Source organism: Salarias fasciatus, chromosome 15, assembly GCF_902148845.1.
Source record: "Salarias fasciatus chromosome 15, fSalaFa1.1, whole genome shotgun sequence".
NCBI classification, from domain to species: Eukaryota; Metazoa; Chordata; class Actinopteri; order Blenniiformes; family Blenniidae; genus Salarias; species Salarias fasciatus.
The window spans coordinates 21,302,621-21,327,437 of record NC_043759.1 but is presented as its reverse complement, the minus strand read 5'-3'; the positions used below and the strand labels follow the sequence as shown (position 1 = coordinate 21,327,437).

The 24,817-nt window shown below is 47.0% G+C and overlaps 2 protein-coding genes across 4 annotated transcripts in view; one reads left to right on the top strand and one right to left on the bottom strand.

The window, feature by feature from the left end:
• atad2b (ATPase family AAA domain containing 2B) overlaps positions 1-11,587 on the top strand; it is a 67,202-nt gene extending 55,615 nt beyond the window's left edge. For both annotated transcript variants that reach the window (XM_030109882.1, XM_030109881.1), the window contains 2 exons: positions 3,832-3,960; positions 8,826-11,587. In XM_030109882.1, the coding sequence (XP_029965742.1) occupies positions 3,832-3,960; positions 8,826-8,867 (171 nt within the window). In that variant the 3' untranslated portion in view covers positions 8,868-11,587. The remainder of the gene's footprint in view (positions 1-3,831; positions 3,961-8,825) is intronic.
• Positions 11,588-11,687: 100 nt separating this feature from the next.
• The window catches only part of klhl29 (kelch like family member 29), a 223,042-nt gene continuing 209,912 nt past the window's right edge, over positions 11,688-24,817 (bottom strand). For both annotated transcript variants that reach the window (XM_030109884.1, XM_030109885.1), the window contains 2 exons: positions 17,766-17,910; positions 11,688-13,527 (listed from right to left, as the gene is read on the bottom strand). In XM_030109884.1, the coding sequence (XP_029965744.1) occupies positions 13,344-13,527; positions 17,766-17,910 (329 nt within the window). In that variant the 3' untranslated portion in view covers positions 11,688-13,343. The remainder of the gene's footprint in view (positions 13,528-17,765; positions 17,911-24,817) is intronic.

The following is a 24,817-nucleotide window of genomic DNA, read 5'->3' as shown; positions in this document are numbered from 1 at the left end:
GAGGGAGATGTCTTCAAAACACATCCCCGAATATGATATAACACAAAGTACAAATATACTCTTTAACTCTAAAACGCCTCGGAATAAAAGAAAATGTGCCTAGTCTTTGAAGATTGATTCAAAAAGCAGACAGAGGGTCCCCGTCTTTAATAAAACCAATGAATAAAAGGCTGAAATGGTGATGTTATACATGTATCCCTGGATTTGTATAGTATTTATTTTTATGTACTATTTATTCCAATCAATTCTGTCTTTTCTTTGAATAATCTTTTGTCTTCCTGTAAATTCTGCCTTCATTGTTGCGCTGAATGGGACGACAGACAGTTTCATTGTTTCACTATGTGATGAGAAAAATACTTTTAAAGAAACATGACAGAACAAATGAACAGTATGTCACAGGATTTCCTCTCTAGATTTGAAAAAATAAAAGCTTAAAATCGAATACCTAAACTTTAATATCAGCCGTCACCTGTTGATTTGTGGCGCTGACGCCGCCGCAGTCCCCTCTCTTGTTTTGCCGCTCCGTCCCGCTCGCTTCCGTCTGCAGTCATAAGAAGTCCGGGGCCGGATAGAGATGTGAGGGAAGACGGAGCTGGGAATTTAGAGCGGGGTTTGAGGGTAAATGGCCCGTGTCAGTGGTAGTCTTTAACCCACGGGATTACTGCCCTTTTGTGTGCCGTGAGCCCACTCAGTCACTGAGCCTGTGTAAGACACACTCACACCATTTACCCCACACTGTCGCCGGCATCCTGATCAAGCTGACAAAGGCCGGGGAAGTACACTGGAGCAATCAGCTCGCCCCGCAGTGAGCGCAGAATAAAGCGAGGCGGGGGGAAAAGAGAGCGACGGCAGAAGAAAAAGGAAAGACAAATACTGTGGGAGCAGAGGCTGTTGTGCAAAAGTGTCTTTTGTCTGAAATGAGGTGGGGGAAGAGGTGAGGGGATTCTCGGTGAAACATTGAAAATGGCTTAAGGTGAGAAGATGCACTATAAAGGAGGGAAGGTGCACTATAAAGTACCGAAGTGCACTTAAAGCAAGAGCTGGAAAGCATAATGAAAAATAGAAAGAAATGCCCTGGCAGCAGGATGAAAGGAAGACCCGAGAAGCACCATACATTATTACGCATGTGAAATGGGCCGTAATGACGCTAATTAAAGCTTTTATGCATGTGTTGTTAAAATCGGCGTCTGATTGTGATGTGCTCCGTTCGTCCTCTCTTTTGTGCTCGAGCTCTCCTGGCTGGATTGAAACTATGAAAGCGGAGAATCACCATAAAATATCCTCAACGAACGCGGAGCGGCTGACGGCACTTTTGAGATAGCGGTGATGATCATCACTTTGCATGATTTTCAGAATATTAGAGGAGATTTTTTTTTTTTTTTTTTTTTTTTTTGAGTGTTCTTAGCTTCCCTGCGCTCCCTTTATTTATCAGGGGACTCAAAGTTATTACATTTTCCAGGTGGAAGCTTTTATGTAAGAGTGTAACACAGGTGTATCCACCTATATAACCAGATTGAATTAAGCGAGTGTGAATATTTAGAAAGTGTATTTGACTCAAAGTCATGTTTCCAGGCTGTTGAGTTCTGTGTGATCCGCATCCGTCGGCACTGGAGCTGAAAAAGTATGCAAAGGGGAAACTTTTCTTACAAGTAAGGAAAAGAAAGTTGCGTTTTTATTCATTCCTCATCTTCATTGACAGTGTTAAAATATAAATCATTATGCTATCCCAAAAAAAAACAAAACTATTTGAATAGATAATAGGATTATCAATTTGAGTTGGAAAAAAATATATGCAGAAAAAATGTTTTGATTGCCTGAGGAGTTAAATGCCCACCAAGCATCTAATTTGCTTTTGTTACTTTTGTTGTGGCGTAATGAGTTTCTGTATTACAACAAAAAAGGGTTTATTAGGGATGCAAAAGTCCAAAAACGAGCAAATGCCCTCCTTCGTCACCAATTACTCTCACTTTGTAGAGATGAAAGAGTTTCCACGCTGCAGTGGCCAAAGTTCTGTCCGGGGGAGGGGGAGCTTCAAACAACCTGCTTGGAAGCGTTTAAACTCGGTGTGAGGAGCACAGATCAGTAATGAAGTCCAGACACAAGGTGTACCAAAATAGAAGAAAAACGTTTGGCACATTTTTTTATTAAGTTGTGGATTTGAGCGAAGACATTGATCCAGCCAGGACGGACGTCCAGCAAAACTCCAATGAGGGGGTGTGGAAGAAGAATTCCGCTCGCTAACTTGCTCGGTGTGGATTAGAATAAGGGAGTGTTGCATAACAGATGGCGTCTGTCTGTCTGTCAGTGAGCGAGTTGCAGTCGGTGGAGATGGGTTAGAAAACTAAGTGCTGTCAGTTCTGGCACACTGTGTTTACTTGAATATCTTTTCTGCTCAGCCTAGCATTTTCAGAATATTTCTGGAAACTCTTCCCCAAATTTCGTGGCAGCATAGTAAAACAGGACCTTCAACGCCAAGTTTCAGCTCGTCGTCAATGGAGTGAATAGGTGACGTGTCTGATGGTGTAAAGCACCGAGGGCCAATTTTTTTTACTGCTGTTAGCTCTGCCAAAATGTCATCCTCGTTATCCTCCGTCACAAGAATTTATGGGATTATTGATTATTAATAGTGACTGATGCATAAGAGCAAATCGTACGTCTCTGAATTTAACCAACATGCATGCAACATTTTATTTTTCCTCCGAGATAAACTCAGTAATTCCATGGCCAGTATGTTCAGTCTACAGTGGAAAAAAAAAACTCTTGTTGTTTTTTTTTTCTCCATTCCAATGATGTTTTCTGCTTTTTGCCCGTGCTTTATTCACGATCCAACCTCTGGGTTTTGCCGTGCTCCTCCGAGTGCGAGCAGCGAAGCTCCTCCGGTCCAGACTCGCCTCATGTCGGCTCAGATTCGGTCGGTTGGCCTCAGTTTTAAGGACGTCCGAACCAGCATCGCTCTTCAGGCCAAAGTTGCGGCGTTACATCGAGTGTGTCCTCGGATTAAGTTTGTTAAAGTTTTCTCTTTGTACGGAAGCGTAGTTTAACTTCATTTAATCAATGCAGCGGTCATTAAATCATTGTCAGATGGAGTCGGGTGATTTATACAACGCTAACCTTTTTGCCTCTGCAATTTTTCTTTTGCTCACTGTAATTATCTGCGAGACGTTCACTGATGAGAGGCTCTGACAAACATCCATGTCTTATTAATCATGATATCGCATTGATTTTACGTGTCTCGCACATGGACACCGTCTCTCTCACTCTACCCCTCACACACACACACACACACACACACACACACACACACACACACACACACACACGGACACACACATTTTCATTTCTGCTGAGGTTTCTCTGTTTGCTTTGTGTCACTGGTGATAACTTTAATTATTGTGCCTTGGCTGTCTCGGTTCATGCATTCTGATGAGCCTGGTGTTTAAGTAGGGACACACACACACACACACACACACACACACACACACACACACACACACACGCTCTGGCTTGGGTAGAATGTGAAGAACAGGTCAATTAAAAGGGCCTTTGACTGTCCAGAATGTTTTAATTAAAGTAGCAGTGAAATGTAAACTTGGTTCTAATTATGATTAGCCTTAATTAGCTGTCACTCTGATGTTAATTGCTTTTGAATACAGCTGACCTCCAAACGCTGCGCCGGCTTCGCCGCTCTGCTTGTGCGGCCGCTTATCCGACTGTCTGTTTGCATCACTGCTGTTTCTCGGCGCACGCGCTAATAATATACGATGTGAAATAAAGCCAGAGCGTCGGAGTCTAAACACATCTGTTTGCGTCTTCTCCCCCCCCCCCTTACAGGCGCTGCTGGATGCGGTGGTGAGGAAGAGCGAGGGCTACAGCGTGGAGCAGCTGGAGCGTCTGTACTCGCTGCTCAGCCAGTGCATCTACCAGCACCGCAGAGAGTACGACAAGACCCGGCTACTGGAGGTCTGTTTCCGCCGGCGAAATGCAGCAGATCCGCTCAATTATTACAGATCATTTCGACGCCTTCAGATTCATTTATAACCTCAAAGTCAAGCGGCTCGGCAGAGTTTATCAGCCTCCGCCGAGGCTCTCGACTCTTGGCAAATTTAAAACTCGCAAAAATGTTTTTTGAAACCCAGAGAACGGAGTGTGAGAAATAGCGATTTCATTGACACGACAGTTAGATCGCTGAATAATTCATCTTCATTGCCGTATTTCTTCAACGTCTTGTCCTGCGAGGTGGAACACCTTCGGGCAAAACAAACCGAGCGACTTTGATTTTAAGAAATTGGTACAGTACGTCCACCTGATGACCTCCGAGACGCTGTTGAAGGCAGACGAATGCAGATGATACGCGAGGAGGACGAGCTCGTCTTTTGGGAGCGTCGGCGCTCCGGAGACGAGACGAGACGAGTGGCCCGCTGCAGTCAGTGGGATCATCACAAAAAAAACCAGGATCAATATCCACCGTGAAAGAAGAGCGGTGATGATATCAATGCAGTACGTACTGCAGTTTTTGTTTGTATCGTTGCTCCTCTGGCTTCAGAATATCTCCTCTTCTGATTCTGACAAAAATCTCATGTTTTTTTTTTTTTTTTTTAATTTAGCAGATTCAAGCACAGGGAAATACATTTTCTCCTCTCATAACCTTAGAAACCCGTAAAGTTTTAATTTATGTTGATTTTCTATTAAAAACATGTGGAAAGTTGCCACCTGAGGTCCGCAGGTTGCCATTAGCTCATGTCAGAGCCTCAAAATGACGGAGCGATCCTCATCGCGCCGGTTTGTTTGATAACTGAACCGAGCCGCTGTGGCATCAGTCAGTCCCGTGTGGATTAATAATGACACAGCCTCTTCTCGCTCTCCCTTTTGCACAGACATTGATTTGCCTTTTTTGTTTTCACTGGTAGCGAAACAGCGGAGCAATGAGCCGAACCCGTTTCGAATTTGAATATTTGACACAGCCTGGCAACGTACTGCATCAAAACAACATTCGTATCTGGAAAAAAAAAAAAAAAAACTTTTTGAAAGAGTCTGTCGTGCAAATGAGACAAAAGTTCACTTCACCTGGAATCAGAAAAACTAAAGCTTAGTTAACTGGAATTGTGTTTTCTAATGCTTATTTGTGTGAAAATCTCAGCAGAATTAAAAAAAAATATCTGAATATAATGTGCAATAGGTGAAATTGTAAGTTTGATTTATCTTATTAAAGTTTCTTTTTCACGCCAAATAGCAGCAAGTAGACGAGAGAGGACGGGCGATCTCCGGGGCTCGGAGACTCTTAAATATGAATGAAAATGAAAAAAGTACGAAATCTCGTCCTGTCAGCTGGCCTGAGTACACATGATTAAAGTTAGCGACTGAAACGCTCATTAACGTTGATCCACAGCGTTGCTGTGTGTGTGTGTGTGTGTGTGTGTGTGTGTGTGTGTGTGTAGCACACAAGAAGCTCGTTCCCGAAGCAGTGGTTCACAGAGCTCAGCTTTATCGTCGCATGATGACATTTTTTATGACGATCACGGACATAACGTTGACAATGAAAACGCAAACGTTTGTTTATAGCTGCAGTCCAAATGTGCTCGATGTATTTCCTCATTCATTCTCTGCCAAGTGTGTTTGAAAGTAAGGGTTAATGAGAACCCCCCACCCCGCCACCCCCACCCCCACCCCCCTTCTGATTTTTAAAATCTTTTTTGACAATGACCCATACAGCGAATGCTGCCACATTTATTTTTTTTTCACCAACCCAGAAGCCCATCTGGTCATCTGCTGCTGCTGCTGCTGCTGCTGTGGTGGTGGTGGTGGTGGGGGGGCCAGAGCGGATTCTGGGGGGCAGGAATGGCAGCGTCCTGGCGCTGGTAGCCAGAGCTGGCTGTCAGGATGTCAGAGAGAGGAAGCAGCAAAAAGAGCGAGGGAGCGAGCGAGGGAGGCAGAGCAGTCAGCCAGGTGGTGCCGCCTGTCGACAGGCCGGCTCGTGGACGGGTGCAGTGGGGGTCGGTAGGGGTGGGAGAGAGAGAGAGAGTGGGCGGGGGGAGGGGGGGGGGGTCTGGCTTTATTTCATACTGCCAGCCTAAATTGGTGTTTCGCGAGCAGAAATGTCAGCTCATCTGGCACGTGTTTTGTTTGCCTGTGTTTCCAACACGCACCTCCGCTCCGCAGCAGGTCATCTCCTCGTGACTCCCGCGTGAAAGTGAAAACATGTCCACACACGCGCACACACACACACAGTTCACGCTGTGTGTGGCCGCTGCAGCTGCCCTCTCTCGCAGCGCCCTGTATTTGTCGAAGTGGTGGATCTGAGCGAAGTGGAGCGTGGTCGTACATTTGTCTCCTCCGTCTCCGGGAGCCGCTGACCTTTTAAAGCAGACGGAGTGGACGGCACCGCGCTCTCAGCCAAACCCACACCGAGCCGTATATGATCTGTACGCAGCAGCAGGAGTTCCAGTCTGGGAAGTAGCGTTTGCTGCCGCTCCAGGCAGAGTATGAAGCTCTGCCTGTGTCTCTCACAGTAATTAAAGACTTTTAAAAAGCCGAGGACCTTTAACCTCCGTCAACGCGGCGCCAGATCCGAACATCCTCCGGTCAAGATCAGCCCAACTTCACATCGGTCGGTGGTGATGTGAACGCGGCGGCTCGCAGGTCGTTTGAAATCTGTTTTTCTTCCTGCTTGTTTACTCGGAGCAGCCGAGGGCTCCGCGGTTCAGGAAGCATGTTGCATTTATCGGCTTTCACCCGTTCCTATAGGCGAACTGCGAAATGTAATTAATTTGACTTTCTGACCTGCGGTTCCTTTCAGTGATACATCATTGTTTGCCTTTGACGCAGAAAGTCGGGATTAAAAGAGCGAGTTCATCTCCCGAGACCCTTTCCTCTTGAACCGCGTAAAGCGAAAGCCCTTCATATATAACAGACGGAGAACGCCGCTGCTCCGCGGACGGCAGCCCCAGCAGGACAGGAATACAATACCGAGCCGCCTTTCATCACTGCGAATCTGCGCCTTTATTCGGGAACAGTAAACAACGTTGTTCTCTCTCAACTCGCGCGGTTGTTGTTTTTTTTTGCTCGGCTAACCCGCGCGCCGCAGAGCGCCCCGTCCTCCCAGGGGTTGTAGAAAATTAGATCTGGGAAATGGAGGGAGTGGGTAACCCAGCCGGGAGCAGATAAGACGGGTTCAAGCGGGGTGGGTGCGCCAAAAATAATTTATTACACCGAATAGGTTGAACATCACAAATTGATAACACGCCGGCGGAGCGGCTCAACGCCACGCTGGATTTTTCTTTGAACGCGCAGCGCTGATGCCCCGGCTGGGGAATGAAAACTCAATAGCTTCACCTGTTGAGGAATTCTACTTTTCTCTTCGTGGACCTGAGAGTCCGGCCGAACTTGGCAGCGGCGCGACGGAAGAGCGGAGGCAGATTAACCCGAGATCACCGTCCCGCAGCAGCGAGGAGGGAAAGACGGCCGCGAAAAGCCGCCGGTGTGTCTTTGCCAACCTCCAGAGAACTTCCCGACGCGGCGACTTTTTATCCAGCGTGAAGTCGGCCTCGTCGGGCTTTCCAGTCCGAGGGGCCCGGCGATGTCCGACGAGGGAAGCGAAGCGCCTGATTGAGATTACAAACGAGCTTGAAAAGGCGGCTTCGCCATTTTAAAATCCATTCAGGATGGGTTGTAAGCGGCGGCTCTTCGCTTGTTAAGTGAACAGCCAGAGCTACACAACATCCATTTCACGCGTTGTTGCTCGCCGACGTGTGTCACCTGGACGTTATTAACGCGGCGCTGACGGGTCGACTTCACTTCTGCTCAAAACAGTCCCGCGCACCGAGGAGAGCGAGTGAAAACGCTCGCTGAGGCGTGATTTAATGCGCCTGTAGAGCACATTTAAGGCCTTTGTCTCCTTTAATAGCAGCAAACTCCAAACAGAGTTTAATGAAGGAGTGGAAGCAGAAGCCATTCAGGACGAAGCTGTAGAAGTAATTTGAACATCTTGAGGAGGTGAATAGTGGGCGTAGCGAAGCGCCGGTTAGCGCCGTCACCCAACGGACGGCTGTCTGACAGGTTTCGGTAATTTTGATGACTTAGAAGACAATCGACATTTTGTTCATTTAGCATCAACACCCAACTTTGAAACCCTGCGACTTGAAGAAGAAACAAGTGCAAAACCCGATTAGTCTGGAACTTCTTATTTCAGCGGTAATAAGAATCTCAGAAAGCTGAAAGAGTATCGGCGGAGCCCCTCCGGATTATATGCTAATAGTTGGTAATTATGTAAATTGCTCTGTCATTCTGTCACTAACTCTGACGGGGAGGTGTGTGTGTGTGTGCGCGTGACGCAAACGTATTTAAAAAAAAAAAAAAAAAAAAGTTTACCCTTCTTTAAAGAGTAAAATTGCTTTTTGCTGTAAAAGTTGATGGTTTTTAACTTTTTGTTGAGATTAGTATCTCTCAGCAGCAGCAGCGGCGGCGTCTGTCGCACTGACTCAGCCGTTCAGACGAGGGAACACACACAGTGTATCATCTTCAAGGCATTAATCACGGTCTATTGCCGGCTAACATCCATCTCTCTTCGTCTGGCTCTCTTCAGATTTAGTCAGTGTCAAACTCTGCTGTTTTCATGCTGAGAAAAATCGCCCGTCTCATTCGAGCACAGCTTTGCTTCATTTTACATCATTTATCACGGTGAAAGCTGTTGTTTGCTGTGGGAAATTTCCAAGTAATATTGAAACTGTGGCGCACAGATGCTTTGTACACACAGCCGAGTTTGTTGTGTTGGTGGAGACTGAGCATCCTCTCTGTGTGTGTGTGTGTTTGTGTGTGTGTTTGTGTTGCAGGAGATGGAGGAGAGAATCCAGCATTTTGATACATTCCTGTGAGAGGAGGAGAGAATATACCTATCAGGTAGATCCTGAACAGCTTGGGACCACAAAGACTCTCTCTCACACACTCACGTACACACTCTCACACACACACACACACACACACACATAAACTGAGCAAAGCGGGAATGAAGGCGCCTCTGAGTCCAGCGCTTATCACGGAAACACTGAAACTCCGGCGCCGCTCGGAAAAAAATAAAATAAAAAAATAAACGAGGACGGATACAAGAGACATTCAATGGTGCTATCGTCTCAGGAACCTGGCCAGATCCAGACCCACTCTACACAACCAAACCCCTGCAGGTGTGTCGGCCACACACACATACACTCACACACACACGCACACACAACGTACACGGACGGCGACGGGCCACCCTGGTGCTACTCGGGTGCTATTCTCTTCTATCCTCTTATCCATGCTGCTCTCGGAACTCTCGACGTGGGACGACTGGCGGATCGGGCGACGTCGCGTCGCTCGCTTCAGCGCGCTTTAGCACGCACACACACACACACACTGAACCACCTGACATGTGTTTCCACGCACGCTCACTCAGACCCTCACCAGCAACAAGTGTGTATGCAGACGGGGCGGCGCCGAGCCACACCGCCCTCGCCCCCAGCGTGAAGAAGCGCTCCGCCCTCAGTTCTTACTCGTCTTTTTTCGTGTGTTCGATTGCCGTTCGTCCCTACTTGACCGGTCCGATGGACATCTGAGCCACCGCCGAGGATCCTCAGTTTACACCGCAGACACAAGCGTCGCGAGGCAGCGGCACCGGACGCGGCGACGGAGCGTTAGCGGCGAGAAGCGCTCGCTCTCGCCTCGGGCGGATCGCCGCGCCTCCCTCGCTAGCTACATCCAGCATGAATGTTTTCCCTTTTCGCCACTTCGTGTTTTTGTTTTTGTTGTTTTTTTTTTTCCCCCGTCGTCACCCCAGCCGAGGAACTGGAAGCAGTACAGATCGGAAGCAGCGGCCGCAGTTTGCACTGCCTAGCGTGTGCCTTATTCCAAACCTCACAGGAGACGGATACACTCAGCAGGACGCCGTGACGACTCGTAACCACTGAGGTCACCGCGACCTCCGGGCCCATCGGGTTGATGACGAGAATTTCTGGATCTCGTTCCAAAATTTAACCCGAGCCAATAAAATACAGGTGCTTTTCAAAACATTAGCGTATTTAGTAAAAAAGTCGTAGATCTCTCGCCCTCCGGGGTGAAGCTCCGCCCTTCGTAGTTCTCCATATGCAACAAGAGGAAGTGAAACGGCGGCGGAGCGGGGGAGGGCTGGACGTGCCAAGTGTTTGTCAGCTGACCCGGTTCTGAACGGTGCTGCCGGTTCTGCTCACCGGCGTTCTGTCCACTCTGGATACGTTTCACCAGGCGGTCATGACAGCTGATGTATTATTTGGTGTGTTTGAAAATCATTTTGTACTCTTTTTTTTTTTTTTTTTTTTTTCATCGACTGCTTGAATTGAGATTGTTTTTGTCTCTTTCTCTGCTCGGGTTGTGAATCCATGACGAACAAGGCCATTCTAGGCAGTGCCCCTTCACTCAAGTGTACAAAGCATTACTGTGTCTCCTTTGTGTCGATGTTCTCCTTTTCAGACTTTATGGATTTCTTTTTGTTCTGTTTCCTAAACGCCACACAAGAGAAGCTGGATTCTCACCTGTGCCCCCCCCCCCCCCCCCCCCATCCCATAATACATGTTTCCATCAAGGTGTTTTCTGAAGCTTTATAAAGTTAGTTTTTTTTTTATTCTGAGTTCTGAATGCAGACTGAAGGCTCCCTCCTCTCCTCTCACAGTACACCCACCTCTGCCTCCCCCCCCCCCCCCTCAAACTGTATGCATACTGGCGACCGGCGGGTCGGACTACTGCGGAGAGAGTGAACGTAAGAAAACGATGCTACCTCAGCTTAATTTATTTGAAGCCGAAACTTGTTTACTGGGTACAGACACAGTATTTCCCCCCCTCCCACCTTCTCCTTTTCTAAATACTGTCAAGACACCTAAAAGTACCGCCTTTCGGTACCGGGTCGGCGTTGCCATGACGACAGCCGCTGCAGTAACTCAAGACTTTGTTGTTGTTCATATCATCCGATCGTCCAGACGGTGATGGCATGCGTTTGAATTTTTTTTTGTTTTGCGCCTAGTTTCTACTGTACTTTGACACAGAGGAGAGCCCCAGATCTGCCCCCCCAACACACACACACACACACACACACACACACACACACACACAAACTGCCTCCTCACACACCTCCCCACCTCTCCCCCTGTAAATGTTTGATTTCCAGGTTCTCATCTCGTGTATTTATGATTATGAGACATGTTTTACACCTTTGTTTTTTTGTACGTTGAATTAATTAAGATGTCTGTCTGAACCTTTGTTTTTTTGTTTTGGTTTTGTTTTTTTTTTTGCTGAATTGCATAGCGTCTGTGTAGCAGGTTGGAGTTGGCGTGTGAGGGGGGGAATTCAAGGGGTTTACAGCTCTCTCAGGTTCAACACGCAGCAACACGTCGTTTCAGCTTTTTCTATTTATTTCGCGTGTGGCGACCGTTCCCTCCGCTCAGAGCGGCGACGGTCGAGGGCCGAGCATCGGGACACTCGGCGTCCCACTGAGAGAGAGAGAGAGAGAGAGAGAGACCGGACCAGACTTTCCTCTCAAATGTTCTTCACTTTGTCTCCAGTTTCTGCCAAAAGAGTTATTTTTTATGAATTTATTAAAAAAGACAAACACACATTTGGACAAAAATTAATAAAAAGAAAAAAAACTACATAAAAAAAACCCATGGGTAGTTAAATGTCATACATTGTGATCTTCCTTTCTTTTTTATCAATTGTAGCCAGTTTGGACTAACAACCAATTTTTGTCTGGTAGTTGAGACTCCTTAGTCCAGTATGCAGAAGGAAAAGGCTTGTTCTCTCCTTGATGACTTTGTTCTTCCCTCTTTTTTTTTTTTGTTTTTTTTGTTTTCCTCCAGCTAATTTAGTCGAAGACTTTGTTCTTTTTTGTTTTTTTGTTTGTGTATTTAACACACTCGTTCGCAGTTGTTACTTTAGTGTAAGTTATATTTGAAATGAAACATTTACTGTATTTCTCAAATAAACTGCTGTGATATACTTGAATAAAGGTGCAAATTGAACTTTGGAAAGGTTTCGCTTTTCTTCTTCTTCTTCCATCAAATGAATAAAAACGTGACACCAGATAGACGAGACACGAAGAACAGCCGGGACACGAGCTCATGTTCTGGTATATGTATTAGGTTTCAATAATAACAATTGTTAATTCTCTCCTCCTCGGGTACAGATTTACAGACATACCATTTTCAATCCAGCCTATCACTTTTTTTTCTAAAAACATTTATACAGAATTGCCTTCAGGTTTTTAAAATATACATATTTCCTTCCTGTATTTACAGAATAACCAACCCAGCCTAATCTGCAGGGTTGCGATGTAACACGTATAAAACAGAAGAAGGGGGGGGGGGGACGCTTATGAAAGACAGAGAAAACGTCTATGGTAACAGTCACAGGTGAATATTGTGCTTTTTTTATCCCGGAGGAACGGTTTGAGCGGGAGTTTCGCCCTCTCTCCTCACGCAGTGGAGGCTGAAAACAAGCCACTTAACACACCAGATGATATCTCCATCAGGCTGGAATTGCACAAGAATGACGGGGAAGAAAAACCTGGTGTTTTCCCTCTTTAAACCCTGCTTGACCTCGGTTTGATGGTTTTTCCGATGTTCGGCGAGTCATTAAAAGAATCGCGCACGTCCAAATCTGGTTTTCAGATTACCTCGTAAATCTTCACAATGGCTTTTTTTTTTTTTTTTTTTGGCTTCCTGATACAGTGGGGAGAAAGAGGAAACTCGTCAACATCCAGCGATAAGGAGGGATACGGACCCTCCGCCGCCGCCGCCGCCCTCGTCCTCCCGTCCTGTAGATGTCTCCACTGAGAAATGTACACAGTTAATCTGGTGGAGGTCTGAACCTGCGATGGCTTTCACTGAGCGCGCTCAGAGGAGTTTAAAGGAAAGGATCAGGCGGTGCATTCACAGACAGTCGGAAAAGACAGAATTTAAAAGAATGACATTAAAAAACAAAAAACAAAACAAAAAAATAAAGCTTGTAAATTACTAAGAGGGGCCCCTGTGCCTGTTTATGAGGATCAACTACCACCATGACACATACAGTACTGGAGGTTAGGCATGGTCACCTGACATGGCCGAGTAGTCGAGCATGAGTACATTCTGCACAGGGTGGGCGGGGTCAGGGGTCGTCTCGTCTGAACGATAAAGGAAGAAGGGGGGGGGAGCGGTGTGGATGGATGCTGGCGTCATGTCCAGAGGTTGGTGGCCCCGGCTCTAAGCTGCCGTCACACGTCGTCCCACAAACCGTGCGTCCTGTGTGTGTGTGTTTGTGTTTGTGTGTATGTGTGTGTGCGCGTGCGTCTCGGCGCCGACCCCCGACCCTCAGCCGCTCTGGATGTACTTCTTGATGACCACGCAGCCGTGTCTGAAGAGCGGGCAGGGCAGCGACTGCAGCAGCGTCCACGTGTTGCTGCAGGGGTCGAAGGTCTCCATGTTGCCCAGGGCGGGGCCCTCGCTGCTCACGATGCCCCCGGTGGCGTAGATCTTCCCGTCCAGGACGACGGCGCTGCGGAGGGTGGGACGGGACACACACACACACACACACATACGCGTTTACACACCGCTCTGAACTTCATTTCAGGAAATCCGCCTAAACAAACAGAAGCACGCGGCTGTTTTGTGAGCCTCATAAAAGCTGGGAGGCAGGAGGGTATTTCAGGCGCCGCGTTCACACCTCCAGTCAGGCTTGAAATTTCCAAATTACCTTCATCCCAAAATAAACCCCACTTTCTGCCGTTGCAGAAATAAACGTGCGCAGCTCCATGTTTGGAAGGAAGATATCACAGAGGCTTCATCCTCTCATTTAACTCGGCACACAGCTTTACGTCAACATGCTCGACCCATCAAACCCTGTCAAATATTGACACATTATTGTTTCTGATAATGCTACTGCTTTTGCTCATAATGGGAATTATAATGAATAAATGTATATTTGGCTGATTTGGGTTCCTCTTTCATGATCAAGACTAAACTTAATGCCCGATTCAGGGGGGAAAAAAACTCCAAAATTATACTAGAATGAAGTGAAAGTGTTAAATCTCGCACACTCGGCTCTGACTTCTCGGCACCGTTCCCCCACATTCTGCCGGGATCAGGCGGGAACGAGAGCTAATCGGTGTCGGGGAAGGTAAAGTACGCAGGCGTGACGCCCGCCGCCCCTCGTCTCGGAGCTGTGAGCCTCGGTTCTTGTTGGTAATCGCCATCAGACAACACGGCCGCACAAAGACAGACATGCTGATTGTGGTGCTGGGGGCCGCGACTCAGATTATTCCACATCACTCACAGAAACACACACACACACACACTCTCAACATACCAAATGAGGCTACTTTGTAAGGTGGTGAGAGGACACACACACACACACACACACACACACACACACACACACACACACACACACATTCGCTCACACATTGTCTCTGGAGGGCGAGAGAGAAAACTAATGAAAAAGCAAATATCTGTACAAATGTGCTCATTTGATAGGAGGAAACAGAAACAGGAGTTTGTGTGCGGAGAGGATTAAAACTTGGGCTGTAAGCTGATTAGGGCTTTGTACTCCTATTGGGGTTTGGAACGATCTGCATTTACATAAGGTACGCGCTCAGACGCACACAGACGTGCACGCACGCCAACGTGAACGCACGCAGTCCCTTCCCGGTGCTGGGAAAAAAAAAAAAAAAACCAGATTATTACATAAAGCCTAAATCTACTCAGAGAGCGAGCCCAGCTGATCCGGAGTGGAGAGAGAGCGAGCGCCGGGCCAGGCCTGGAGCTGCTCCTCCCTGATAAACAAGAGGGGAGGTGCAGCCAGGGGAGCGTGCACGGCGGGAGCGTGCACGGACGGGAGGAGCTTGCCGTTTGGCCGTCCTCCTCCTCCTCCTCCTCGCCGGTGTCAGACTTAGTTAAATGTAGCAGAACAGCTGCCTGGCGTGTGCCGCTGCAGCTTATCAATAACTCTGACAACATGATTTATGTTTTGCGTTCTGCAATATAAGATCACTGCCTGTAATTGCCTCCCAGATGCATTTCATGCATGCTCCTTTCTTTTCTTTCCTTTCCTCAGCTTTTTGAAAAAAAAAAAAAAACAAAAGGGAAAAATAAAGCTCAGGCTTGTGAGTTCATTATCCAGTGAAGAACAGTGAAAGTTTTTATTTATTTATTTATTTATTTATTTTCAGTTTTGAAGTCCAAAGGTCAGGTGATCCTGATAAGTCAAAATAATGTGCATGTGCTTGTGCAGACTCCAAGCACTTGAAAGTAGGGGTGTCTTCAGATACTTGACGATTCGACGATTCGTTCGAAGGGGCCTGATTCGACGGCCAATCATACAGTCGAAGCGTCGCAATATGTGGTTATGAAACGAGGACTATTCCATTCCAGCTGTATGGGGGTGCTGAATGACTGATTTTACATAGAATTGCTTGTTTTTTTTTCCAAATAAACATGATCTAAAGCCTATTTGATATACATGTTAGCCTATCAAATACACTGTGGAAAAATTTACTTAACTTGTAGTTTTATTCAATATTCTACCTATTTAGTGTTTGTGAGTGAACCACCATGGTGAGTGGCACAATCCGATTTTTGCGCAGAGCTCCATCACAGAGCAGCATCTCGGTGGTGATTTGACTAAACTTTTAAAAGGCTCACAGTTTCGGGAAAAAAACTTCAGAACAAGTCAAAGATGATCCAAAAAAAATGCAAGTTGTGTCAGCAGCTCCTTTCTTATCACTCCACAACAACTAACATGGCTTTCCACCTTAAACGGGTCAGTAGCCAGATAACTGGGCTAATAAAAGATGTTTCTGTCGCTCACTTCTCAATTTTAATGCTGACTTTTATTTTGTTTAATTGTAATATTTTAGGTTATTTTTTATTTTATTTTTTTATCTAAAAGGCTAATTCTATTTAATTTAGTGTTTGTTTTTGCATGGATGTTGCGCTGCGAAACGGACCGACACAGTGCAATTAAGCCTATTTCATTTAATTTCATTTAAAAATTGTGAGCTTATCTGCAGAGCTTTTAGATATAAATAAATTACACGCTTTAGCCCGTTTGTTAGAAGTGGGTTTGTTTAGGATCGTTCGAACTACTTCAACTCTTAGTCGGGGACGCCTCTACTTGAAGGTATAATGAAGTCTGCTTGACGGGAACCAAGAGGAGGAATGAAGATGTATTTTCCTTCCCACAGTCTGGTATTCTACATCTACTCCGATGGATTGATCCCCCCCGCTTTTTCAGGAGATATCCTTGAATTAATTTCAGAGCGATCGAACCCGGGACGCTCTGCAGTCTGGGCGCGTCGGTCTGCGTGTCGGCAGCCGACGAAGACCGAGACGCTCTTTGTCACTTTCTCCAGGACTCTGCCTGTTTTATCGCCGACAAATGAGTTTAACAAATTGCAGCTAAAAGCTGCAATTTGTTAAAATCATTTGTTAGCGATAAAATAGCGAGGAAGTGAAGGCATTTCATCTTCTTCAGGCCTAATGGCATCAAAAGCTTGAGAGAAGCTGTGAAAAATCCCGGCGCGCCGGGGGAGACGCTAAAACCGGATATTGAAGATAAATGGGCCCGCAGGCGGCACTGCATTAAAAACATGGCTGGAGAAACCAGGGGCAGAACTTCTCCGAGCCGTTGTCTGCGAACACTGTGGCGGCAAACTTCCACCGCGCCGAGGAGGAAACATAAATAACCGAGACGCCGCGGCTCATTTCAGACGGAGGTGAGGAGGAGAGAACGACTTCCTGTCGTTCCACCGAGCAGCAACACTTCATTACTGCCGAACTTCCTCTGATTGTTCGTATTTGTAGACGGTTCTTGACAATCAATGTGAAGACTTCCTGTTTTCACAGTTCATAAATGTTCCAGAGTTATCAAAAAAAAAAAAAAAAAAACAGAGTTTCTGCAGCACATTAACTTTTTAGTGTTGAAGACACAAAGTTCCAAGTTAGAAATGGAAGGTGTCATTTTTTTTTTTCATTTTTTCAACATTTTATTCTTGTGATTGTGTCAGACTGGAAAACAAAAACCAGGGTTTAAATGATTTGCACATAATTGCAGATTGAGTTTCTGCGTCTATTTATGCAACAATCCACTTTTTGTGAAAATGAAATCTCTCTCTCTCTTCCTTTTTTTTTTTTTCTTTTAAGGACACAAACGCAACGCTCCCACCTCGCTGTGTGCAAATAAACCCCCGCCACCTGCACAACAAAGGAAATTACTCAAATGTCAGAGCAATGACTGAGAGAAAGGCTTGGTGAGAAACTTGATTTAATCAGACTCGGCGTTTCTCGTTTCTCTCAGCGTGGCCGACGGCGGCGGCGGCGGCGGTGTCGGCGGCGTCACTGATCACGCGCGTTTAAAAATCAAGACTGGGAATTAGAGAACAGGGAAAAGTTTCGCAACTACCCGCACAAATCCGTGTGTTTACATGGACTTTTTATTCCTCTGTAAACCCGAATAAAGCCTAATTCCACTGTAATGTAAAAACACTCTGTGTTGCATCTTCATTGACCCCAGTTGTGGTTTTTCATTTCCCGGATTTGTTTTCCAACCTGTGTTACCAACTGCTGAGAAGCTCCAGTATTGTTTTGTCTGCATTAGCATCACAGTACATTTATTTTTTTCTCTGAAACTTCAAATAAGTCAGGCCTGCAATTTGAGCTTTTGAAGAAAAAGAATCTTTAAATTCCTCGCCGGGGATTAAAGTTACATGTGGCGCCGCTGCGTTAATTATCTCTTACCTGCAGAACTGCCGCGAGTGATTCATGTTGGGCCCGGCCTTGATGTTGCCTTTGTCTGGGTCGTAGATAGTGGTAGCTCGAGCGTAGGCCCCTCCCAGGATGAATATAAAACCGTTTAGGCTCACTGCAGGGGCGTATTTGTTATCTGAAGATATGAGAGGAGAAGGGAAGAGAAATGGAGGCAAAAGTGAGGAGAAGGATTTTTTTTCTTCCTTTTCTCTTAAACGACAACACAGAGCCATTGTTGGGACGTCGTTCTCACACGGCACAGATTTCCATTCAGCATAATGGCATCAATTTGTTTTTTTTCCCCCCCCCCCGCCGCATGCAAAAACGATCATCATCAACATTCTGCTTATCACTCCACAGATATGCCCCTCTCACGATTGCTTTGGGGGGAAAAAACCTGAATGGATAGAAAAAAAAAAAAAACACGATGCAGAAGCCGAGTCCATAAATCACCGAGGCTTTATTGGGTTCTACTTGAAAATATGTTTGGGCTTGGAAGCAATATAGAAGAGTTACCTAAGTCCCAATAATTCACAATTGCATTAGGCGCCGTGGCACCTCCACAGCTTCACCAGAGGAAGGAGAGGAGACGGCGAGCGCTGGAGACACGTGCACGGCGGCGGAAAACACAATGAAACGGCGGTTTGGGCATAACGATGCGGCTGGAAAACCTGGAGCCGCGCGAGGAGGAGGACGAGGAGGAGGAGGAGAAGAAGTGTGTTTCAAACCAGGAGCAATTTCTCCAGCGCGCGCCGCAGCTGGCCAATTTACAAGCGGCATGAATAATGCACAGACACTTGGCCGTGAGCGGCGGCGGTGGCGGCCCTCGCCGGTCGCCGCCACGGCGGACGGCCATCGCTCAACCGGGAACGGGCAAGCGGGAGGAGTCGGGAGCGACGCCTTCGTAATGGGAGCCGAGGAGGCACTAAAAGCTTCGACTGGCCACTTAAACAACCTCCCCGGGTTGAGACAGGAGGAAAGTCTCATTCTTACTTTAATCCACGAGAAGTTGATAATAAACCAACAATCCTGCTTTGACGTATATAAATCTGATATTATAAAGTAAAGAAAAAAAATAACACTTCAACCCTACAAAGCGAGAATAATCAGAACATCATAATCAGGCTTTCTGATGGAAAAAAAAAAGATGTTTTGAGTGTCGTTCATGTTCGTAATCACGCCGTAAGGTGAGGTTTCAACAAGCAGACAGTAAAAATTGAACTTACATCCGGTTGATTTTATGCAAATGATGCGTTCTCTAAATATTCATGCATCCATTTACACACATTTTTCTAAAAACAAAATCTGAAGAAAAAAAACCCCCTCTCATTTAAATGCATGTTGACATTTTAGAATCAAATGTGTTTACAGAGTTTGTTTTTTAGGAATATGACTCCAAAAAAAAAAAACATCTGTCAACAGTCGAGTTTGCGGGTATGAAATGCGGCGTGTATCTGTGACGGTGAGCACACACACACACACACACACACACACACACACACACACACACACACACACACACACACACACACACACACACGGATGTTGACAATCCAAAAGGCTAAAGCAAAAATTAAAAAAATAAAAGCTGATTTGGGTGTTTTCTTCCCACTTTATTGTGGGAGCAAAAAAATAAATAAAAAAAATCTCAAAATGAAGCAGCGCATTAAAAAGCTTCTTCTTTTTTTTGCCTGCGGTGTTTCAGCTTAGCAGGTCAGCTGTGGAGGTCAGCGCCGCCGCCGCCGCCGCGTTACGACTTCCAGGAGGCTGCAGCCGCTCTGCGCACAAAGCAGGGCTTTCAACTAAAATGTTAATGGAAGCGTTCGGCCGCGGCCGCATCGAAAATGATACCGCCGACGTGAATATCACCGAGTCTGGTAAATAAACAACAAAATAATAATGGGCCTGTTTGGGCTTGATGATGGTGTGAGGGAACGGGCAGAGTTTGACGGTCCTTCCGGGAGGGGGGTCGGGATTAAATTCCACTCAAAGTCACAAACTTCACGTGTGGCGAAAAGTTCAAGGATCGAGAAAGTCATTATTGCTGCTTCCTCCTGTGACCAAAACCTCTGAAGTAAACAGCGGTTCACTCAATGGCTGATGGGATATTGCGGACTACAGCAGCTTTCAGATGTCTTCACAACCAGAGTGCAGGACTTCAGAAATGGTTTTCTCTAAACTAATGGTATCAACTGAGACGGGTCTTCGTAAAATAGCCTCAAAGACATTAATAGACGCAAAGCCTCACTTTGTGTCGCGAGGTTAAACTCGACGCCATCTTTCGCTCATCATTCGCGTTACATGAAGACGCTGCGATCGCGAGACGCAGCCCGGACTTCCTGCGCCGCCGTCTGAGGCGTCGGCTTCAATTTCTCCCCCCGAGAAACGACTCGCTGCTGATTGGTCCTCCTCACATTCCGCCAGACGTGTTTATTTTCCTCCTTTACCGTCTTCCACTCATTGATATGCCGCTGCCAGTCTGTCTGAGCGTGCGTGCGTGTGTGTGTGTGTGTGTGTGCTGGCATAAGTGTGTGTACATGATGTTTTGTGTTAGGTCCCATAAACACAGAACACTCATTTCTCTCTGCTCGGCGCCCGAGGCGGAATAATAACAGGATGCTCTCATAGGAAAAACCTTTCTCTGTCTTTTTTCTCCCCGACTGAAGCTCCCGCCGTCGTTCCCTCTCTCTCTCTCTCTCTCTCTCTCTCTCTCTCTCTCTTGTTCCCGTTCTCTCGGACTAATGGCGATCACGGAGTTTGAGAGCTCTGAGGAGTGGCAGGCAGGTGAATCCCGCTCTCGCTCGGCAAGCCTCAGAGGACCGGCGCTAAGGGGGGGGAAGAGATCCGACATCTCTCCGCTGCCTTGCTCGTCCCTTGGCCTTGGATGTGAAAAATGGGCCGTTTTTTTTTTTTTTTTTTTTGAGATACAGTAAAGAGAGCACACTCCGGCTGTGTCAGCTGAAAACTTTCTGACACGGATTCTTGTTTGGTTTTGAGAACTCGGAGAGGCCGCGCGACTGTCTGACCAGGTTCTACGCGCAAAACGAAAGGGAGACGAGGAGGAGGAGGAGGAGGAGGAGGAAGGCTTTAACGCTGCGGCGGTGAATGAAGTACAGCTCTGCCTGCAGGCCGACACGGCTGACGCAGCCTCTCACACCCCGATAAAACAGCTTAGTCACCAACCTGGGACCCCTCCGGCAGAGGTCAAGGACGTCACACAAATCAAAACACACACGCACGCACGCACGCACGCACGCACGCACACACTCGAAGCCTTCATGACTCTCTAATCAAACACCTGACGGTTACCTCACATCCTCTCCTATCTTATCAGATTTTAGGAAACCGGAGCGCCGCCAGGATGATTAAACACGCCACACATGCACGCACACGCGCTAAAAAAAAACAGTCCGCCGTTCGCTCTACAGATCCAAACAAGATTGCGGTCTCCGGCGAGGACGTTGAAACGGAAGCCGCCATCGCAGCGCCGCCGCATTACGTCAGCGGGGAGACGCGCGGGCAGTCGCGGTCGAGCGAAAACAAAGAACAAACGGAGCGTTCTCTCCCGAAACGGCGAGGATGAGGTGATGGACGCCCGCTGTGCTCACAGCGTCGCTTCAACCAGGGAACGAGGAGCCGAGGGGACAAAGACGCTCGAGTTCCTCCCGTCAGATCATGAGATAACGGACGGGAAAGAAAAAAAAACAAACATGTTTTTTGCGTGTTAATTTCTTCACACGATGTTCCCTTCATGTGATGCGAGGAGAGTCAGAGCAGCCTTCAACAGGAAATAACCCGACCAGGATGACGTGCTGGAATTGACTGAAGATGGGGACGTGGCAGGGGGACAGGTCCAATTAGGTCGCTATGGAAACCATCTACCTTCTCCACCTCCTCTGGCTCCGTCACTTCCCCCTTCTTCTTCTTCTTCTCCTTCCTCCTCCACCTCCGCAGTGGGGCTCTGGACGGCCGGACCCGCTCGGCGGGAGCGATTGTCCCGCAGTCGATTTCCAGACGAAGCAGTCTGGGCGTGGCGCTCGTTCTCCAGGGTTCCCGGAGTCAAGCAGTCGATGGAGGTCTGCCTGTCAGCTGGGGGTGTGTGTGCCCGGGTGATGGCTGCTATTCACTGCGAATGTCTGTGTGTGTGTGTGTGTGTGTGTGTGTGTCTCCATCACAGCAGGGACTTCTGTGTCTGTTTGTTCGGATGTTTAAATGGTCGATTCGCGGCAATTAAGGAAGAGCGGCGCCGGCGATAGTTACTGATTCGACACAGTGAGTCACCAGGTCTTCCGTGAGCGAACGCCGCGCTCCACTCCGGATCCGTGTCCTCTTCCGCAGTCGACTTCAACTTCCAGACAGATGGCATCATCTGACTGAACGAGCAGAATTCACAGTTGACTCGGCAACAGCAGGCTGTCCAATCCTTGAGGCGGCGAGCCTCAAACCCAAACAGTTCCACGCTTCACAGTTGGTGTGAAGCTTTTCCTCCTGAGAAGCTGAGCAACGAGAAGACGGGCCAAACAAAGGCCTGGATATCTAAACCCCCTGTGCGCCTCGCCTGGGCGTGTTACGACGATTTCGAGGATGCAGGTTATCGGTCCGGTTCACTGATCCACGTCCGACGGAAAATCCTACTTGACGTGTGATTCTCTGTTGATACGTCTGTCAATATATGCAGAAAACCATCAAAAATGATCCACTGATTTGAATAACCTTTCCTATGATTTTCAGGAAGCTCATGGTTTGATCATGTGACTGATCTGTCTCTTGTAGCCAGTCGCTCCATTAATCCACACAGAAAGATGCTGCAAATATTTCCTGTTGCTCATTTAATTATGAATATTTAATGTCAGGACGAGACAACTTTTGTAATCTTCAAAGAGATTTCAGACTTTCTGCCTCCTCCCTAATATAGCTGAAAAGATTGGAGTCTTGGAAAGCAGTCGCCAAATTTCCTCATTAATTCTTCATTCCCTCAGAATCGGTGCCGCCATTGCTCCACAGAACACGCTGTGAACGATTCTATTGGGGCTTTTTTCAGCGGAAATTAGTTAATGGAAGGAACGATAAAAAGAGAGAGGGGAGAGAAGCCAAGACAGAGCTGGTACGCTGGCTTTGTCAGGATGGAGAAGTCGTGTTAGGCCCTGTTTATGCAACAGATTTTCAGTGAAAATATTTTTTTTTTTCATTTTATTTACAGAAAAATTTCACATTTACACGACGACATTTAGAAAACTACGTAGTTTTTCCCAGGAGAACACAGACTGGGAGGGAGGACACTCGTGACTTTTGGCTCTGTGTTTTTACCACTGAACGTCAGAATATTTTGTGGTTAAAAACATTATCAAGCATTTCACAGTAGATGTGAAAAAAATGAGACATATTACCACATTTCCTCTGACGACTTTAACACGTAATGTTAAAGTGCTGCGGATTGTTACTCATGCATTATAACATTAAAGGTTTATGCTGGAATATTCTCCTGATGATTTCTGATTTATTTAAAACCCTGATCTATTAAAGCCTGCCAGCTTTAAATCTCCCAATTATCTTTCAGTTCACAGAACAAGTTGTTTAAAATCCGAACGCGGCACTTTTTTTATTTTCGGAAAAACAGTTTGACATACTGTTTGCAGTCTCGCAGAAAATGGATAATTTCGAGCGACCTATGGATTATTGGAGCAACAATGACTTTAAAAAAAAAAAACAAAAACATGTTGCATGCTGAATGTTTTAAATGTCATCTTTCTGAGCGCCACAAACCACATTCCTCTCACCTCGCGCTGTATTGAGATGGAGGCGGAAATTGCCGAGACAGATATCTCAAAACCTTGGCATTTTGGTAATTTGGGTGAGCTGACCTTTCAAGAATGAAGCAATGAGACTTCACAAATAGCTTACAGCAGGGCGGAGGTGCTACCTTGTTTTTTTTTTTGGGTAAGGGTGGAGATGTGGACAGATGGATGGGAAACAATGGAGAGATGCAGATGAACCGGCGTCGCAATAAACTTGTTGAAGGGACTATTTCTGGCGCGAGTAATACTATTTTTCACTCCGCGAGAGATAGGAAGTCAGTCCTGATAAGTGTTTGTGAAACCCATTTACAGTCCATGCGGGAGATGGTCTATGCAGAGGGAGAAAACACACACGCACGCACACACACACACACACACACACACACTCGCAGAGAACGCACACAGCTGTATTTGTGTCAGTCGATAAGACAGTGCTGAGAGACTGCGAGAGACGGAGGGTGAGGGAGGAGGAGGAGGAGGAGGAGGAGGGTGAGACAGAAAGGGAGCGGGTGGAGGTGAGAGAGAGAGTGAGAGATGCAGAGATGAACAGAGAGATTAGAGGTGGAGGGAAACGGAGGGAGGCGGCGGCGGCGGCGGCGGGCTGTTGGAGAAGCGCTCCCCACCGGCTCACTAAAATCATCGCCGGCCCAATTTCACAGGAAGCACTAAACCCTTCCATTATCTCCCGGCTCGTTGGCTGTCAGACGCGGGCTCATCTACGTCCTGACAGATGACGGTCTGTCTGTCTGCGTCTGGCACGCACGCACACACACGTACACACACACGCATGTGTAGTAACCTCCCAGCTCGTTACATAATTCATGCGTGGCGTACCTGCGCCCCCGGGGGATGTATGGTTGATATGAGGTAAACAGAGGTTCTGTGAGTCGTCTGGATCCGTGCATGTGTGTGTGTGAGAGAGTGTGTGTGTGTGTGTCATTTCTCCTCTCTGCCAGCTGCTCTGCCAGCCCTTTAATACTATTCAGCTCTCGCCCCAAACACCCGCGTTACATAATCATCATTTCCCTCGCAGCAGTCCCGCTCTGAAAAGGCACTAATAACAGAGAGCGAGTTTCTGGGCAGCGGAGCCGGAGGAAGTCGCCGCCGCTTTAATGGCACAAGAACATCGTCTTGTCAGGAAACATTTTGAATTTAAATGCGTTATTGACCCCGCGCGTTCCTTCGCCAACGCTTGCGACGGTGTGGCTTTTTAAATTTCTTTCTCACACTTATTAGGGAGGCAGGTCG